Source organism: Sinocyclocheilus rhinocerous, unplaced genomic scaffold (genome assembly GCF_001515625.1).
Source record: "Sinocyclocheilus rhinocerous isolate Xijiao unplaced genomic scaffold, SAMN03320098_v1.1 scaffold100, whole genome shotgun sequence".
Taxonomy (NCBI): Eukaryota; Metazoa; Chordata; class Actinopteri; order Cypriniformes; family Cyprinidae; genus Sinocyclocheilus; species Sinocyclocheilus rhinocerous.
In genome coordinates this window covers 91,762-112,006 of record NW_015624543.1, presented here as the reverse complement: position 1 = coordinate 112,006, position 20,245 = coordinate 91,762, and the positions used below count along the sequence as shown (strand labels likewise).

The 20,245-nt window shown below is 35.9% G+C and overlaps 2 protein-coding genes across 2 annotated transcripts in view; both read left to right on the top strand.

Moving 5' to 3' along the window:
- Nucleotides 1-13,646, top strand: part of LOC107741901 (rotatin-like) — a 67,544-nt gene extending 53,898 nt beyond the window's left edge. Inside the window, 11 exon segments of the mRNA XM_016554699.1 lie at nt 116-253; nt 851-1,059; nt 1,751-1,854; nt 2,325-2,424; nt 5,846-5,923; nt 7,651-7,777; nt 11,646-11,857; nt 12,041-12,317; nt 13,037-13,140; nt 13,361-13,430; nt 13,564-13,646. Coding sequence (XP_016410185.1) covers nt 116-253; nt 851-1,059; nt 1,751-1,854; nt 2,325-2,424; nt 5,846-5,923; nt 7,651-7,777; nt 11,646-11,857; nt 12,041-12,317; nt 13,037-13,140; nt 13,361-13,430; nt 13,564-13,646 — 1,502 coding nt within the window.
- Nucleotides 13,647-14,142: 496 nt separating this feature from the next.
- The window catches only part of LOC107741959 (CD226 antigen-like), a 10,672-nt gene continuing 4,569 nt past the window's right edge, over nt 14,143-20,245 (top strand). Inside the window, exons 1-5 of the mRNA XM_016554784.1 lie at nt 14,143-14,231; nt 16,264-16,590; nt 16,738-17,094; nt 17,698-17,794; nt 18,374-18,428. Coding sequence (XP_016410270.1) covers nt 14,165-14,231; nt 16,264-16,590; nt 16,738-17,094; nt 17,698-17,794; nt 18,374-18,428 — 903 coding nt within the window. The 5' untranslated portion in view covers nt 14,143-14,164. The remainder of the gene's footprint in view (nt 14,232-16,263; nt 16,591-16,737; nt 17,095-17,697; nt 17,795-18,373; nt 18,429-20,245) is intronic.

The window sequence follows — 20,245 nt, the reverse complement described above, 5'->3', positions numbered from 1 at the left end:
TCTTCAGCAAATCAACCCCCCCCCCCAAAAAAAATCTTCCAAACAAGACCTTCGAATGAAAGAAAAGCGATTTGTAAGTGTTTTTAGATGAGTGTTTGCATGTTTTGGTCCTTAGATGTGCAGGCCCAGGGTGCAGTGCTCAACACCTGGGCGGATGTGTTGATGCTCCTGGCTACTTTGCTGTGCAGGAACCAAGCTGCGGTCGGCCCATCTGTCGGTGTGGCACTGGGGAAACTCTGGCAGCACTTTTCAGGTGACACACACACACCCAAACCAAAGTGTGTTACAAAGGGTGGAGACAGGCAAATGGAAAGGGAAGGCAGAAAGAAACAGAAGAGTACAAAGAGAAAATTGTGGCAAACCTAATGAAAGAGCAAAGGGATGGAGGGGAAAGAAAGATTGAGGAGTCTAGATGGAAGAGGATGTGCTAGATAGATGTTGAGAAGGAAGGAGACAGCTGAGGAGATGGAGACAGATGCAGTGGGAGGCCAGCTCATTATGCCTGTATGTGTGGATGGGTGTCCCTGCTGCATATGACAGACTGGGACAGAGACAGGGAGAACAATCAGCCTGCTTTAGATCTGATGGATGTGGTAGAAAATCCTGAAACAGGTGGGTGGGCAGTAAACTCGCTGACTTACCTGCAGGTATCCAGGCTTTGGAAGCTGTTTTTAAAAGCCTGTGAGTTTGGAGAGACTTTTCCGTCAGATGTTCCCTTGTGGTGAAGATTGTTTGTTGTGAAGTTTTGCATCTTTTGCATCTTCTCGTCTCAGAGTTGGAGTTCGAGAAAAGCTGTGAAAAGTAAATATTAGCATTCTTTATGTTTAGTCTTTGCTCTCTCTCGCGACAGACACTCTCCGAGTCTGTTTGAACCAGTCGGGCACCGAGTCTTCTCTCTACACGTCGACCCTGCACTTTCTGTGTGTGCTGTTCACAGAGGAGGCTAAGAGTAGATCAGAAGGCCACACGGAGGATCAGGCCAGCAAGGCCCCCAGCTCCTCGCTAACTGCAGTCCTTTCTTCTGAGCCTGGAGAGGTCATGTGTGAACTATTATTAGAGGTAACAGATTCAGTTTCATGGACTCATATCACACTGCACTGTCTCAAAATGTTATTCTCAGATCTGATTGGTTGGCCACTTTACATGTCCCTCAGTTGGCTACTTCCTTCTATGTATGGGTCAGTGACAAAAAGTATGTCTAAAAGTCTGATTTTGTAATGTTTTTTGGGGAAAAATATTGAATTGGTCTAAAGATACAGTGGATTCAGAAAGTATTCAGACATTTTCATTTCAATTATGTTCCAGCCTTATGCTAAAATTATGCTGATTTCTTCACATCAGTCTACACTCCATACCCCACAATGACAAAGCAAAAAACAAATTAAATTACAAACATTTTTATTTTTTTAAATATATAATGTTTTTTTTTTCTTGAGGTTATCGTGTTGGAAAAACGTAACTAATTTGAGTGTGGCATGAGGACATCTCCATCATATAATTTTTTTTTTTTTTTTTCCTTGTTGCATAATGACAAAAATGGCTTCCTACATACTGGTTATACCATACTGACTTTGATTATGGTATAAATCTGATTAATTTATTAGTAGTATTTTAAAATGAAACTGCTTTATTATGCTTACATATGCATTCTTACATTTATTTATATTTGAAGAAATAATCATTATTAAATCATTACAAAATTATTCAGAACAAGATGCAAATATTTTGTATTTTCTTGTTCAATTTACAGCAATATGAGAAGATTCCGTTCCAGGACCCTCTGAAAAAGATGACGGCCAAAGCGCTCATGTCTTTATTAGCCTGTAGCTCCAGCGCTCAGAGTTATGCATGTAAAAGGTAAAGATCACTTCACTGATCTTCAAAAAAAACACAATGTGGAGATAACTTGTGACGTACAATGTAGACATTTGCTAGCGCTCACAACGCATGGCTCCCGTCACTGCTATGAGCACATTGGCATATGATCACCTACTGCACATGAATGCATATTGAATATTCAGCATCCCAGTAGCATAAACATCCTGTTTCTGTTCTGAGAGTGAACAAAATATCTTGTATAAACAAATTATTTTTGGAGCAAAAATCTTGACTAACATTTGAGTAAACTTCAAGAAAAATCCTAGAAGTATAGAATATGTCCCTCTTAAAAGGTAGTAGTTAAAAATTTGTTATTCCCTCAACTAGGAGGAAATCTCACAGAAAGATTAATTTTAGACCCAGGTGATGTTATATTGTGTCTAATTCCTGGTATCACTGTCTGATGGATGAGTACATAGACAGATACATGTCTCTTCTCCCTCTTCAGCTGGTGTGATTGACAGCTGTGTAGAACGCATGAAGCACATTTACGCAGAGCTTCACCTGGAGTCTGTGAAAACGGGCAAGAGCACTCACAGGAGGAAGGTAACAGAGGGTTCCAGCAACATGATAGACAGCTTCAACATCAGAAACACTGAAAACCTGCTGAGAGGGAGGTGGGAGGTAGAGGCAGGTGAAGGGAGAGAGACAGTGCTGTCACAGATGTGACAATAAATGACAAAATTGAACGATCCTCGGGATCAGTTGATTTAACCACTTCATTTCCTTATGTTCGTACTGCTTTATGATAACTTTAATTAATAATACAACAATCATTATTACTTATATAATGCAGCTTATTAGTGAAATTTGTAAATACATGAATCAAGTTTTCATGACATTTATAGCAATGATAGATAAGTATGTCCAAGATGGTCTTTTTAAAAATCTAAAACTTTTTTTTTTATTTGTTTGTTTTTGTTTACATATATTGTTTGTTTGTGTTTATATATATATATATATATATATACTGTATAAACTGTGTGTATATTAGGGGTGTAACGGTACACGTATTCGTATTGAAAATTTTCAGTACGGGTCTTTCGGTTCGGTACGCATGTGTAGGCCTACCGAACAAATACAGCATTGTTTTAACCACTGCACGAGTGGAACTTCATTGGAAACTTCCAGTTATATTGTTACTTTTGATAAGAAACAAAGTCTTATCTTTCAAATGATGTTTCGGGAAATTCAAACAATCAATGCCGTTTTGACGCTCTTTGATGTGGTGTGACAGATCGCTGTATAAACGCCCTCATCCCTTCCTCTTTACTACTAGTTTTAACGTGAAATAAACATGAATGAACATCTCACGCCTCATGTAATCGCTCAATCGGTGTTTCAACCGCAGAAAGACGGCAATAAAACAGCTTGTAAACAAAATGTCACATAGCATTTCCTTTACCTCAGGCAAGTCATCGGTGTCCACAGCTCGTTATTTCGCTAGAGAAATGAAGTCTAGAGAGGGACATTTCGCGAAATATTAGACTTTATAATCATTATATTTTGCTTACATGTTAGTGATGTCTTAATTATTTAATGTATGTTTAAATAAATCTGTTATGAAAAAGTTATGAGAGTCACTGTGTAAATGATCATATTTCAACAACAAATAAAATTTGTTATAATTTAGTAGTTAATTTAAAAACTGCATTATGTGCAATTGTACAATTTATGTTTTGCATACATGTTTTTTTTTTTTTAAAGCTGAGTGCTGATTATTATATTTAAAAATAAATAGTAATTTAATTAAAGGGGTCATGAACTGCATTTTTTTGTTATTTTATAATGTTCTCTGAGGTTCACTTACAATGTTAGTGTGATTTTTCATAAAAAAATCTATCATTTAGAAGTAATAGGCTATTTTCTATCCTGTTATTGAGCCTCTCTTCAGAACAGTCTGTTTTTATAGGTGGGGCGCATTCAAGATGAGCAATTAAACACCCACTGCTATGATTGGCTAACAGTTTCGCTTATTAAAATAAAAGATGGACGCTGCTGTGACATACTCTGAAAACAACATGGGTCATTTGGTTTAAAAACGTATAAATACTCAGTATATATCAAATGGTCTGGAACAGACAATGCAATAGTGGTAAAAACACGTTTACTCACACTTCTGTGTTGCGACATTACTGTTGGATCCACTCAGCGCTGCATTATCGTTTACTTTCAGTCTCTCTGAAAAGCATGCATCATACTGTCTTGTTTAAAAATGAATCCGTAGCAAAGTAAAGCAAACAAACAAACAGTGTTTCAGTGATGCGATCTGGAGCTCTTTGCTAATTTTACTCCGTGCTTACACCGGACGCGAGATTCTGTCTACATTGGATGCGGCACAAATTGACACAACAAATCCCCGACAGTAAACTGATGTCCCGCTCTATTTCTGACATGCTCAAAACATTTACACCGCTTCTGACCTGAAAAAGAAACTGATTCGCGACATGACGCAACAGCACTCGCGTCTGATCTAAATATGTTAGGATCCCAAAGAAGGCAATTCAAAGGCTATTTTTCACAACTTACACTACACAGTGTCTTGTAATCTTGTAATGTCATCTGTACGGTTCTGTTGATGGAGTGATCCTGTGTTCGCGTCTCTAGTATTTCCTCTTCTACTACAAAGTGTGTATCAGTGGGCGGGGCTAAAGAAGCAGTACTGTAGAAGGAGGCGTTGATCTTCTCCTGCGGAGGCGGTGCTTAGCCACACTATTACATCATAAAGTGGCACAATCCACAAGGAGTCATTTTCTGAGCTTGGTTTCAATAAAAACTGTTTTTAAGCTAACGAGAAAGTTTTGAGTTTTGAAGCTTACAGGATGTTTTTATAGTACATTGACCTGTTATATGTCAAAAGATAAAGGGAAATTTGATTTCTCAGTTCATGACCCCTTTAAGTTTGGGCTCTGTTGTTAATTGTAACCTTATAGTAATTTATAAGCGCTCCCTATAGTTTAGAACATAAGCTGAGGTAGATTTGTATCCCTAAGAAAATTAATTATAATTTAAATTTATTTAAAGAAAGAGCAATCTGTTCAGTAAACCACTATGTAATAATAAAAAATAAAAAAAATTGTATAGTTTTCCCCCCGCTGTGCCGAGCCATGATGTCAAAACCGAGGTACGCACCGAACCGCCATGTTTGTGTACCGTTACACCCCTAATGTGTGTGTGTGTGTATGTATGTATATGTATATATATATATATAGAGATAGATAGATAGATAGATAGATAGATAGATAGACCCAACCTCCCCTCCCCATGAAGTAATATAATTTGAGGGTAACATGAGTACATGAGGATCTTCTCTGTCATATGATTTCCTGTCTTATGTTTTTTCTTGGCACATGACGACAGAATGACTTCCTAATTATTAAGCTGGTTAAATAATTATTACTCTGATTTGATTCAAATAATTAGTCATATTTAAAAAATAAGCTGCTTCACTATGCTTTTTTACACACACATATATATATATTTATTGTTTTTAAAAACGTAATTACAATCAAGTTTTTTTTTTTAACGGATCAGTATATAAATACTATCATACACTCTTACCTTTATTTATTATTTAAAATATGTAAATTGATCACAGTGATTGAAGAATCCTGGATCAAAATCCTTTATTGGTCCTGAAATGACAAGACTGTTAACTAATTATGCGGTCTGAATTCAGGGGTAGGCCTATGATTGTTGAAATGAATGTATTTCTAGGAATGACAAAGGATGATGATCCAGGAACATTCCCTATGTTAGTAAACCATGTTGTGCTATGTGTATTTGTTAGGCAACATGTCATTTTTGTTAAGATCTGTTAATAAAACGTATTATGAAGTGTTACAATTATAATTAATACAAACAGGGAAATGTGGCACAAATTCATGCATATATAAATAAGACATTATCAAAATTACCACTATAAGCATGATATCTTGTTCTAACTGTCTTTGTTCAATGTCATCAGGTGGAGAACAGCATGAGGGAACTTAAGATGATTCTAGAGATACTGCGAAATTGCCTGTATCAACATAATGAATGCAAAGTACGTCATTTCAAATAATCTTCCCTGTGCTGATTATTTGAGTAGTTACATTCATTGTACAGTATCTGCAAACGCTCTCACAGGGGGTCTTGTGGGTGTGAAACACTGCGGGTTTGAAATCTCGTTGGCGTCGTGCAGATTTTCTTGTAAGAACTGAGGTGCAGTCTTTACAAGAAAATCTACACGACACCCAGCAAGATGGTGTGCATATAATCAGTCATGTGATCATTTCTGTGAAGTACAATGGGAGTTAATCAACCTGAGATTGTTGAATGTATATTTGACCAATTAAACAGCCTTTTAATTAATTTTCAAAAAGGCATTATTATTTTTCAACTTTAGGTTTTGAAGAAACTGTTCTCTCAAGAATGAACTTTTTTTGTACTTATTTTTATTATCCAACTCTTTCTTGCCAAACGTACATGGTTTATGAGGTACATAATATTTTGTTTTGTATAGAAATATATATTTTTTGACTACACAAGAAACAAAAACAAGAACAAAAAATAATAAAAAATAAATGGATATAAAAACCTAAACAACAATGAGAACATCAAAAACAATATATTTATTTTCTTTTTTGTATAGCCCTTTTTAGAGTTTGTTAGGTATGCCGATAAGCTGATTAATATTTTCATGTTATGGCTAATATTAAAATTCTATAGTTTTAAATGCTAGAAGTGAATTATATATGTGACCCTGGACCACAAAACCAGTCTTAAGTCGCTGGGGTAAATTTGTAGCAATAGCAAAAAAAACATTGTATGGGTCAAAATTATTGATTTTTCTTTTATGCCAAAAATCATTAGGATATTAAGTAAAGATCATGTTCCATGAAGATATTTTGTAAATTTCCTACTGTAAATGTATTTAAATTAATTTTTGATTAGTAATATGCATTGCTAAGAACTTCATTTGGACAACTTTAAAGGCGATTTTCTCAATATTTAGATTTTTTTGCACCCTCAGATTCCAGATTTTCAAATAGTTGTATCTCGCCCAAATATTGTCCTATCCTAACAAACTTATTTATTCAGCTTTCAGAGCTTTTATTTCAGCTTTTTTTTTTTTTCTTAATTTTTGATTAGTATTATGCATTGCTAAGAACTTAATTTGGACTATTTTAAAGGCGATTTTCTCAATATTTAGATTTTTTTGCACCCTCAGATTCCAGATTTTCAAATAGTTGTCTGCCTGCCAAATATTGTCCTATCCTAACAAACCATACATCAATGGAAAGCTTATTTATTCAGCTTTCAGATGATGTATAAATCTCAATTTCGACAAATTGATCCTTATGACTGGTTTTGTGGTCCAGGGTCACATATATTCATACATTTTTCCAAACCATTGGAAAACCAGAGTATATGTCCTCATCTTAATTTTCAAACAGTTTTTAATTTTTAAAAGTATGTTTTATTTTTTAAATTGTAATTTTTATTTTAAAAAAGTTATTTTTAATAATGATTATTTTTTGACATGCAAGTAAATAGAAAAAATATCTAATCTATATTAAGTTTGTTTATTTATTTATGGGACAGTGCACATCAATTGACATCAGATTTAGCCACACAGGCAGATTGCGGTCCCTGATCAATTATTGAGCTAGTATAATAATATGAACATTATATTCAGATGTTGGCAAAGTTAATCGTAAAAATAGGAAAATTAGTATGAACATTTAAATATCCAGTATTGACTGATAGTGCCAAATTTTGTCTCAACAGGCTGTGGCTACAGAGCTGCGTCTGGCAGCGGTGCTGATGGCCCTGTGGCCCTGGTTCCTGCTCGACGATCTCAGCATGACAGCAGCCCTGGAACTGCTCTGTGTCTACACGGCTAACTGCACAGTGGGTCAGTCTTCTGAGAGGTGGAGGAACGAGAGCGAGAAAAGGGGAATGACAAAGGAAAAGAGGATTAGAAAGCGAAAGACGGGGTGCTGAGATAATAAATGAGCTTTGTGCTCACTGTAACCCTCTCATGAGTCATGCGTCAGTACAGTAAGTGCCATTGTGTGCTAAATGCAAGGCTGACATGAGCCCGACAGCTACAGAAGGGATTGTGTCATAGTCGAAGCGTGCTGCCAGATTACTGGAAACTAGGATGGAGCATTTGTGAAGGGGAGGTACTTCAGGGGTAAATGATTACTTTGACTGGATTGAGCAATTTTGACTTTTTGATGTATTTAGCAGCTACCATATATATATATATACACAGTATATATTGATCAGTCACAACTTTAAAACCACCTGCCTAATGTCATGTAGGTTCCCCTTGCACTGATTGAAATAACTTTGTAAACGAGAAAAAATGTGATTTTGCCAATCGTGAAATTATTGGATTATAGGCCATGTACACACTGCAGCTAAATTCGGTTGTCAGTTCACCTTTTACTCCTTAATCGCGTTCTGTACACACATAATTCACTAAAATACGGGAGTGACAACCGCATTAACTCCCGAAAAATACAGGTAGTGACAACCGCATTTACAGAAATTCTATGCAGTGTGAAATGTACGGAACCGAACTGAACAACTAGTTGTTAATGATGATGTCACGAGAAGCATGCCAATGTGCATGTGTGTATTGTCAGGCATCAAGTGTTTACCGTAGATCTGACAGGATGGCGGAGAGAGGTGTATTGTGGACCGAGCAGTTGCGGTCAAGAGAGAGTATAGGCTGTTCAATAACAACAGTTTAAAGAACAAAACTAGATTATGACACCTCTCCCGCCGACGGCGATTTAATGACGTTTTGCGGATTTTCGCATGTCTTTGCATTCTAATGTTTGTTTTGTCAACAGCAGCTAACACAAAACTAGCTAATCTGCGGGCCTCCATTCTCTTTGAGACGCCACAACGTTGCTGTGGTTACCACGCTGCCATTCATAGCAGTTTCGGGAGTGAGTCGTGTTCCGTACACACATGGAACGGTAATTTACGGGACTCACTCCCGCATTTAAATGCGGTTGTCACTCCTGAAACATGCAGTGTGTACGTGGCCATAGTCTTTTTCTAATTGTGTGAGTTACAGGTTGCTGGAGGGGAGGAATTATTGTCCTGCCTTTGTGCCAGTGCAATTTTTAAGAAATACTGTGCATGGATAAATCATTTATAGTAAACACAGCAATATTTAAGAAAAAAAATAGTCAATGTTGATTTCATGGTGACTTTAAGTGAAACTGATAGAAATGATCAAATCATTTTTAATTCTATTTTAAAATCTAAAACCTCCCTTACCTATAAATATTATAGCAAAAAGAAAAAATACAGAAAAAAACAAATCTGAATGTTATCTCTAACTGCTTTGTGTGTGTGTGTGTGTGTGTGTGTGTGTGTGTGTGTGTGTGTGTGCGTGTGCGCATTTTTGTGACATATGAGAACACAAATTTGTATAATGACATGGGTATGACATAGGAGAAGGTGACTTATGAGGACATTACCCAATGTCCCCATTTTTCATTTTTTTTGAGAAAGTAAAAATGCACAAAGTTTCCTGTAAGGGGTAGGTTTGGTGTAGGGCAATAGCACATACAGTTTGTACAGTATAAAAACCATTACGCCTATGGAATGTCCCCACAATTCACAAAAACAAACGTATGTGTGTGTGTGTGTGAGCGAGTTTGTTAGACATGAAAGCATTTGCAACGGTTTCTGTGTGTGTGAGAGAGAGAGACTGACAGTTGTACATGAAAATGTCTGCGAGTGTGTTTACTTGAACGCAGTGTTTGCTCTGTGTCACATATCTGAGCTCATGGAAAGCTGTACTTTGAGACAGGATGTGGCTCTTCACACACCTGTGAAGAGCCAGCAGTGCATGGGCGTCTGTACGTATACATCCGTGTGTGTGTGTGTGTGTGGGTGCGCATACATGTTATTGTGTGTGTGTTTTTGGGCTGTCACTATGGCTTAACAGCACTAGGCTACAATAAGCATGCCGTCATGTGTGGTGTTTCTCAAGGTCTATGTTAACAGCAGGTGATGTTGAAAGTTCATGAGGCTGGTTCTTCAATTATGGAATCAGCCCTCCAGCACATTTTCTTCAACAACGTATTCTGTCCTGTGTCACTTTTATTATATAATTCGTTAACCTGCAACACACAACACTCATTCTTTCATCTGGCTGATTAATATTGGATTTCTTTGGCAAGCAAAACCCCGCTGAGGTCTCTCAATAATATGGGATCATGGTAAATGATTCACCTGCAATCTTGCTGTTTTTCAAAATATGTCTGTCCACTTACCCAGAAGTGAGACATTTAGTGGTTTGACACAACTAAATGCAGCATTGTTAGACCAGGAGGAAATGTTTATATATGTATATATATATATATATATATATTATTGTCGTATATATATAGTTAAAACAGTGGAATGATTCTGTTTCCATTGAGTTTCCACGCTCATTGTTACACAACTGTGCGGTGATATTTTGAGACAAGATGCATAGATAACCAAAAAGGAAAAGGCTTGTGTGGTTTTATATCGCCGGCAGTTCTTCCTGTAGCACTACTTTGCAGCACCACAGGGGAAAAAAAGATGATAACCATTCAGAAGTTAGAAATCTGATTTTTTTTTTTTGTTTTGAAAGAAGTCTCGCATGTTCACCAAGGCTGCATTTATTTGGACAAAAAAAACCTGTAAAAACTTTCTATTACTATTTTTTTTTTAAACTGTTTTTCATTTTGATACATTTTAAAATGTAATTTATTCATGGAAAGTTGAATTTTTAGCAGCTGTTATTCCCGTCTTCAGTGTCACATGATCCTTCAGAAATCATTTTAATATGCTGAGTTGCTGCTTGAGAAACTTTTTTTTTATTATTATTATCAGTTTTCAGTTGTGCTGATTAATATTTTTGTGGCAACTGGGATCATTTTTTTTTCAGGATTCTTTAATGAATAGAATTTTCTAAAGAACAGCATTTATTTGTTCATTTATTTCTTAAATTGTTTAAATTTTGATCAGTTTGAATGTCTTCTTTCTCAATAGAAGTATTAATTTAATAATTAATCATTAAAAAAAATTACTGTCCCCAAACTTTTGGACAGTGGTATGTATTCATATTCTGTGTATGTGTGTATACATATGTATGTGTGTGTGTGTGTGTGTATATATGTGACCCTGGACCACAAAACCAGTCTTAAGCAGCACAGGGATATTTGTAGCAATAGCCAAAAATACATTGTATGGGTCAAAATTATCGTTTTTTCTTTTATGACAAAAATCATTAGGATATTAAGTAAAGATCATGTTCCATGAAGGTATTTTGAAAATTTCCTACCGTAAATATATCAAAACGTTTTATTTTCTCAATATTTTGATTTTTTTTTTGCACCCTCAGATTCCAGATTTTCAAATAGTTGCATCTCGGCCAAATATTGTCCTATCCTAACAAACCATACATCAATGGAAAGCTTATTTATGTATAAATCTAAATTTCGAAAAATTGTCACTTAAGACTGGTTTTGTGGTCCAGGGTCACATTTATATATATATACTGGTATATTAATAATGGCTGGTAATGTTTTTGTCCTCATTTCAGGGTTTGGGAAGGTGCCCTTTACAAGAGCGACACTGATCAGTTTTGTTTCCTTAACACTGTGATATTATCTTTCTGAGATAGTTGCTTAGTTTCTTCTAATTCTTTGTACACGTTTTAGGTTTTTTCCATAATCAAGTTATCTCTCTCTCAGTCTCTTTGTTTTTTTGTTCTCTTCCAGCATGCAGTGCTTTATGTAGCAGCAGCAGCAGTGGTAGCTCAGGCTCAGTTCAGGCTGTTCTTCCTAAGACTGCGGTCACAAATTCACTGATGCATGGGGTGATGAAACTGGCCTCCCAGGTTGCCCCTGACAACAGCAGCATCCACAGCCTGGCTTTCTCACTGCTGGCCAACCTGGCCATCTCAAGGGACTGCAAAGGGGTACTGCTGAAGGTAACTCACTAATTCAGGGGAGGAAGAAATATAACCCTTTGAGACACTTCAGGCTATACAGTAAATATAGCTAAATAATTCTGCTCTCCAGCAAGAAATCCTTTTATGACTCCTTTAGTTGCATATCCAATAGATATCATAGAGAAGTTTTAACAAAACCTTCTTTCTTGCTGTTTTCCCTAGAGTAACTTCCTGCAGCACTTCCTGTCTCTCCCCATGCCTAAGGCAGGTGGTCGAAGCGGCATTCCAGCGGGGGAGCCTCTGTCCCTCTGGCTCAAGCTGTTGCTGAACGTGTCGTTCGGGGAGGACGGACAGCAGATGATCCTCAGGCTCAGAGGGGCTTTGGAGCTGCTGGTGGGACTGGCCCAGTCCAAACACTCCAGCTCTAAACTCACCATCCTTCTCATTCTCCACAACATCTGCTTCTGTTCCGCTAACAAGCCCAAAGTCTTAGACAACGGTATGAGTGCTGGATTTACAGGGCTTCACGTGTTAATGGTTGATCAACATGCTTCTTTTTGAGTGGATGATGCCAATGCCAATATCTAATAAGGCTCAGCAGGCATGGTTAACAAAATAGCCAAATGTTGTTTGATAATTATTTGGCATGGCTGATATATTGACCTATTCCCGCCAAAAATAATAATAATAATAATTTTTATATTTATATTTTTTATTTAATGTTTTGTTTTTTTGTTGGGTCTGTGATGTAGACTCTAGTCTGTTAAGATCAATTTGACACTGCCAGTGTAAAAATGAACCACTACACACATGTAAGTCTTGCTACACACAAACACTGAAATCCGGATGTGTCATAACCGCCGCAATGAAGTGATAATGCTTTTACACATCAAACCAACATTTCCACTCAATTCCTTTTTATAGAAAGTGAAGGAAATAAGATGTTTGTCTTAACCTGATGTGAATGTGCACATGAAACCGCAAATACACACTACCAATAAATGTCATTTTTATTACTTATAATTGCTATATTAATGATTTTATATATAAAATTATACATAATGAAAATGAAGATATATGTATATGTCTATGTATGTCTATATTTATATACAGTATATACATAATGTATGTATGTGTACGTGTTTTACAAAGTATTACATATAAATGCATAAACATGTTTTAAATAAATAAATGTTATATAAATATTATATATTTCAGATAAAGCTGTTGAGCTGCTCGTCTCTTGTTTGGGCAGTAGCTCATCAGAATTGCGTACCATAGGAGCTTCTGCGCTTTGGGCTCTGTTGCACAACAATCAGAAGGTAACGTCATTTATTCAATGGCATCTTGTTTTTGCAAAGAGTTAATGAACTATTAGGAGAAATATTAAATAGTACTACTAGAATCAAGCAATAGTTCTTTGGCAGCGACACAAGACGCTATTCATGATCATTTTATAAACACAAATTACATGCGAGTCTGTCATCTCCCACGTGTGATCCAGCTCACCCATTCCCATTCTGCATATCTCCTCTTACAAAGCCAAAGGCCACTTTGAAGTGTCCTTCCATCAGACTGAAAGTTGAAGAGGCATACATGTCTGCCAGGAAAGGTGGGAATATATTCAGTTTGATCATTGTAGAGCCTCTCATTTTTACTCTCTGATGGTACTACAGCAGTAGATGCATCAGGAATGGATCTTTCCTGAGAATTCGAGGTAATTGTCTGTCTGTTTGTTCATATAGCTGAAGAGCAGACAAGTGACAAACCCCTGAACGTCTATCTTCTGAAGTGCCTGAGAAATCTCACACACATCTTCAGCTCCTAAGTGCCCCTCTGATGATGGAGATCATGAAAGTCACCGAATATTGTGAACGTTTATTTATGTTTTGGTCAAATATGGAATATTTTAGTTTAATAGTTTTTGTATATTTTTGTTTTGTAGCAAATCAATAAATGAACTGGTTTTACAGTAGATGTCTCTCCATTCTCCAACTGTCAAAAATGATCACATGCACTGTAAAACACAGTGTATTTTGGGGTGTACCATCACTTTATGGATGAATTACATAAGGTCATGATTTTTCCTTTCCTTTGTATTTTTTATTTTATCATAGGGGAATTCAGAGATTGGTTTTAAATCTGCTCTTTCAGTTTCAGGTGAAAAAAAAAATGTGTGTGGGCTAGAATTCAGCCCTTTCTAGTTAGGTGAACTTACCTCCTCTCTAATGGTGTTTATCTGCTGGTTGAGGATGTGACTGAAGAGTCTTGCAGCTGAACACTGAAAGTGCTGTGGTCGCCTCAGTCCTCGTCAATGCTGTATTCATTTTGTCTCCGAGAAGCAAGATGGTGGCAGTACAAAAGGATTACTGGTACTTCTTGGTACTCATGATGCAGCTCTGTTTTCTCAAAGGTAATGTTTGTAGCAAAGGTAGACACTTTTGCTTATAAAAAACATTTGAACTGTAGCACATTGTTCTTCATTGGTAATTTATGTATCAAAGCATGAATGGCTGTTCTCTAGCATGATAAACAGTGTTCCTGTTTACAAATGAACTGAATTGACTTTCAATGCTGATAGAGTGAATATATAAATGTTTATGATGTCTATAGATGTTTAAAGAAGAAAAAGTAAAAATAACTGATATAGATTTGTTATAATCCTTTTAGGAAAGGAAAGGAGAATATGTGGTTACATTGAAAGTAACTGGTTTGTACTTGTGGCATTTTTGTTCATTTTTGTTAGTTTAGTTGTATAAGGGTACAAAATACAGTTTACTAACCATTAATGTTTAGCTTTATAAGGTTATTCTGCTGCAATTTCAATAAACAAGGTGCATGGTGACAGAAGCCACACCAGCAATTGTATTTTGTAGGGCTGGGTTTTGACACAAATTTCACAATTCGATTCGATTATCCTTCACAAGCTTGCGATTCGATTCGATTAAATATCGATTATTTTGGCTGTATATCAGGTACAGGGCATGACAAATTTTCTCAAGGGAAAAAAAATCTCAACTAATGCTGTAACATATACCTGAGAGCCAATAAATATGGAAGGCTAAAATTAGCTGATTTATATATAAACACTTAAAATATACTCAAAGTTTTTGTAACATTAAAATTATAATACTAACTTTAACTTTACTACTCCCAATTCATTTTTGGAAATATAAACATTAAAATGGTGGTTGTCACAAAAACTTGAATTTATTCAAACATAAATTAAATATTGAATAACAGTTAAAAAATTAGATAAGATAAAGAATGTGTTATATGGTGCATTTTTAGCAAAATGCTCCTCTCTAGAGTTCATTTTTCTATCTGACTAAAGAGTTCTCGTCTTTCCGCGGTTGAAACACTGATTGAGTGATTACATGAGACAGGATAAGTTGTACTCTTTCTTTTAACATAGGTTCGGATGTTCATTCATGTTTATTTCGTGCTGTAACCGCTATTAAAGCAGAGGAGACGATCAGTTCGCGCTGCCGCTTCTACCCGAGGCGCTACTACAGCGATCTGTCACTCCACATTAAACAGCGCCAAAACGGCATTTAATATTTTAATATTGTAATAAGACAGAATGGTATTGTAATGGACAGAATTTGAAATCTGAGACTGTTTCATATCAGAAGCAACAAATCACAAAGCTTATTTCTTATTGCGCTACAATGTTTCGTTAATTACCTGACAGGCTAGACTAATCGAGAAATCGATATTTTTTTACCCAGCCCTAGTATTTTGGCACATACGACTTTATTAGGTACAATAAATACTTCATGGAAATATATTTAATATTTTCAATTATGTTTGATATGGAATCGTAATTTTTAATGGATACAAATCAGAATATATATATATATTTCTATTTGATCTATTATAGCTTTGAACGTTCATCAAAGAATCCTAAAAAAAATAATAATAATTAAGCAACACAACTGTTGATACAGCCTGATAAGAAATATTTCTTGAACCGTTTGAAAAAAGCATATCTGACTGATTTAAGGATCATGTGACACTGATGACTGAAGTAATGGATGCTGAAAATTCAGATTTGCCATCACAGGAATACATTATACATTAAAACAGGATTTTTAAAATTTTAATAATATTTCACAATATTACTGTATAACTGTACTTTTGTTAAAATAAATGCAGCCTTGGTGAGCATAAGAGACTTGTTTCAAAAACATTAAAAAAAAAAAAATCTTACAGACCCCAAACTTTTGAACAGTAAAGTATTTCTAATTATTACATTTTAAAATCCAGTAATTGCAAATGCCCAGAAAAAAAAGAGGTATTGGTCAGAAAGTGTGTGTGTGAGCCCTGACGTTCTCTGCCAGTATCTCTTCACTTGAAATGATGTACCTTTAGATGATTTTGTATTCTTTTGTATCCATTTTTATCTCTGTCTGATTTCCTGCTCTTTCATAATGGTCTTCTAGGCTCTGTTCAGATGAAAGCCCCAGAATCAAAAGTCATACTGAAGGATGGAATGATATTGGACTGCCTGTGTCCGTGGACTGGCCAGCTCATTATGGTCTCGTGGACTAAAAAGTCTCTTTCAAAACCTGTAGCTGTTTATCATCCTCAGTATGGTACCAACTTTGAGCCATCATATGGCGGCAGAGTGGAGTTTCTGAAAACCACAGAGATGGACGGCAGTATTTCCATAATGAACATCACTGAGGGTGACACCGGCCAGTATCATTGCTCTCTGCAGACTTATCCTCACGGTTCATGGACCAAAGACACATTTGTCGAAAGAGCAGGTGAATGAAGAAAATATTTATATTTCGCCATGTTACAGACATGGTAATCCAACAGGTTTAACCCTACAGTGAAAATAGCTAACAAGGTTACAAATTTCCAATGTTAAAGATCTTGTATAACATGACTCCTACTTTTCTTTTTTCTAGCAATCACCACCACCTTCTCTATTCAACCGGACACTAAGCTGGTGGTCACAGAGAATGACAACCTGACCATTAGATGTGACCATGTCCATAACGGTGAGGTTTACCAAGTAAGCATTGAGAAACTGGATACCGAGGTGGGCAGTAGTAATATTATAGCAACGTGTCAGATGCTAGAAGAGGGTGTAGAGCTGAGCGAGTTCAACAGTAGAGGACGACTGAACTGCAGTGATGCTATGGAGGTCAGTCTACACCTCACCAACATCATCAAAGAAGACGGAGGACTCTACCGCTGCAACTTCAGCACAGACACCGGTGTCCAGTCCACCACAATCCTGCTGACCACTCTGCCTGCTCAAGGTAGGACAAGGGATGAACTATCTGTTTATTTAAAGCAGAGATAACCAGACTGTTTTCTACAAAGGACCAAAAATCAATTGTGGGCTGAAACTTAGATTCAATTGACTTTAAAACCAATTAATTTATATTCACTACATTTCAATGCAAAAAATGAAACACAAAAAAAATGTTAAAACAAAGAAATAAATTAGAAATGATGATAGCTTCCACGCATGGCATAATTTTTGTTGCTTAGGCTAACATACAATATTTATATATAAAGCATAAAAAAACAAGAAATTAAATGATTTTGAGAAAACGAAAATCTAAAATATTACGTCCTACGTCATTTTGCATTCAAGGTTCTTCATTTTGATTCTGAATAGTTAATACCCCTAAGAATTAAAGCCATTTTTTTTTAAGAACTTAAGCCATGAGTTTATGAACATTTTGCCAACAACTATTACTTTTTTCATACTCCATTGTTTTATTTTGAGAATTACAACACATAAGTTACAACAATGTCCTGCCGCAGCTCAGTTCATAAATGTTTTATAATTTTTTCTTTGCGTTTGGATAATTTAATAACTGAAGTTTAATGCCTGTGTTTATCCCTCATTTCAGATTTTAGGGGTCTTCATCACATGCTGTATGTGTATATTGGAGGAGGGCTGGTTGGTGTCGCTCTTCTGATGATTTTATTACTGACGTGGCTGAACAGGTGTGTCATAACACTGTATTATTCATAAACGCCCAGCAGTTTTTACACTAGCAGTTCAAACCACCTTGAGTACTTGAGTAAGGATGTCTTGTTGTTATAGGGTGTGCTCTAGCAGGTGATAAACAGCAAAAAGCATCATTTCCCAATTTTTATGTGGAAAATGACATAACATAACATAACTAAAAACAAAACAAACAGATTCATTACTGGTATAATAGCACAGACTTGTGTTCTGCGCATGTTGTGACTGAATTTGGATTGAAGGTTGAAAGACAATGCATTTCCCATAGCTTTCATTAGGTATGAAGTTATAAGCATCTGGCTTGTCTGTTAAGAGGTCTCTCAGATAATTGGCTGTGAAATCCCATCCCCTCCTCGCCTTCCCCATATGTCCAACACACTTGCTGCCAGCCTCACTAAGTTTTACACGGAGTATGCAGTTTGTTATTTTGCAGTGAAGCGAGGTTATCTCTATACTGCAGTGTATGCTTTCCTGCTCCTTAATAAAATGATTAAGTGGCCTTTAATGGCTGTCATCTAGAGAAAACCGTCACTCAATTTCTAAACTGGTTTTCACAGGATGAAAAGGAAGAGAGAGGAGTACAGAATCAGACTGCATCCTGCTAAAAGACAGGTAAATATGTCAATCAGTTTTGCTCCGCACAGCTGAGCATGTATTGTTGCTGTGTGAATCTCATGAAGAAATGTCCACGTCCATATTTCACTACAAAATCAGGTATTCAAAAATTATTATTGTGACTTACTTTGGTCACAGTACTTCAGTACTCCTTCAAAATTGTAGTGTGATTAAAATTGTATAGTGTGACTATTTTTATATTTTAATGCACTAATCTGGTCGATACTGAAATGTTATTTGTTTATTAAAAATCAACAAATGAAATTCAGTACAACTAATACTACCATGAAATATAAATATTTAATTACTGGAATTATACAATTTAAAACAATTGTAAATTTTTATGTTAACATTAGTATATTAACAGTATCATCATATTCTCATAATATTTGTATTATTTTTATTTTATGTGTGTAATTTTAATTTCGTCGGTCATCCGACGTGACGTCGAGAGTGACCAACTGAAAGGGAAATATATATATATATGTATAACAGAAATATAATAATGTTTACATTTAATTTATTGTAATTTCAGTTTTAGTAATTTAAGCACTTGAACTTGAACTTATTTTAATTCAAATTTGTTGTGACTGCAACATTTACAAAGTTTTCTAACATTAATATTTGATCTATTTTCTGAAAAATCCTATTTTTTGTTAATAATAACAACACTGAGTATAACCTGGACATATTTCATGAAATTCACCCTGCTGTATATTATATATAAACATAGTTCCATATTTCATTGTTGGTATTAACCCATGACGCCTCATTAATAACAATGTCTACAAAATGCAAGGCAAAAATACCACTTGTTATATTCATATCCATTTCCAATGTCTCCCAAATTCATTTTTTCTTTCACAGTATAGTTTAGAGAAATTCTGCACTTTGCATTTTCTATTGTAATGTTTATAATTAGGGATGCACGATATTGGATTTTTGCCGATATCCGATATGGAGAAAACAACTTTTGTTATGTCGAGATCACGAGAAAATTAAGTCGTTATAACGAGAAAACGAGAAGGAAAAAAAATAATATTGCATGGCCGCTTAGAACTTACGTACAACAGCGCCCCCTACAGGTTAAAACTCCTTACCGAATGGGCATTAGGACCTGGGGGAGGCTGCCGCTGTTGCAACTGCACGTGCTATTATGGTTTACTCTATCATACAGGAACGCTCATTCTGTACTGCTTTCACAGATTAAATGCAGCGATCCAAAACAGTGAATCTAATCACTATTCGGGCAAAACTTTGCTTCAAGAATGAGCCACACTGCTGACATGATCTAATCACTAGCACACCCTGAGCACATGTGAGTTAACATATTCCTCTTATTGGCAAGACATATCGGCATAATTTTTCATATCGGGCCGATGTCGATATTTACATTTAAAGCCAATATCGGCCGATTCCGATATCAGTCCGATAATATCGTGCATCCCTATTTATAATATTGTATTGATACGATTTATAATATTGTATCGGCTAAAGTCATAATCGAAGTAAACAGAAATCGAATTAAGACATGTGGAGCAGTGTTGCCAACTGCTTTCAATTGAAAGTAGCTAAAACTGGTAGCTAAATGTCACTAGATGACATCACAATGGCAAATTCACTGATCTATATAAAGATGAACGTAGATCAGTGGGCAAGATGAGAACTTAGATAAGGTTTGTCCAAGAAGTTGCTATATTTGTCCCTAAACAAAAGTCTCAAAAGGGGCGGGGAAGTCGCTAAATCTAGCTACAAAGTAGCTAAATTGGCAACACTGCAAATGCCTCATTTGTAATGGGTTTTCATGTTTTTGT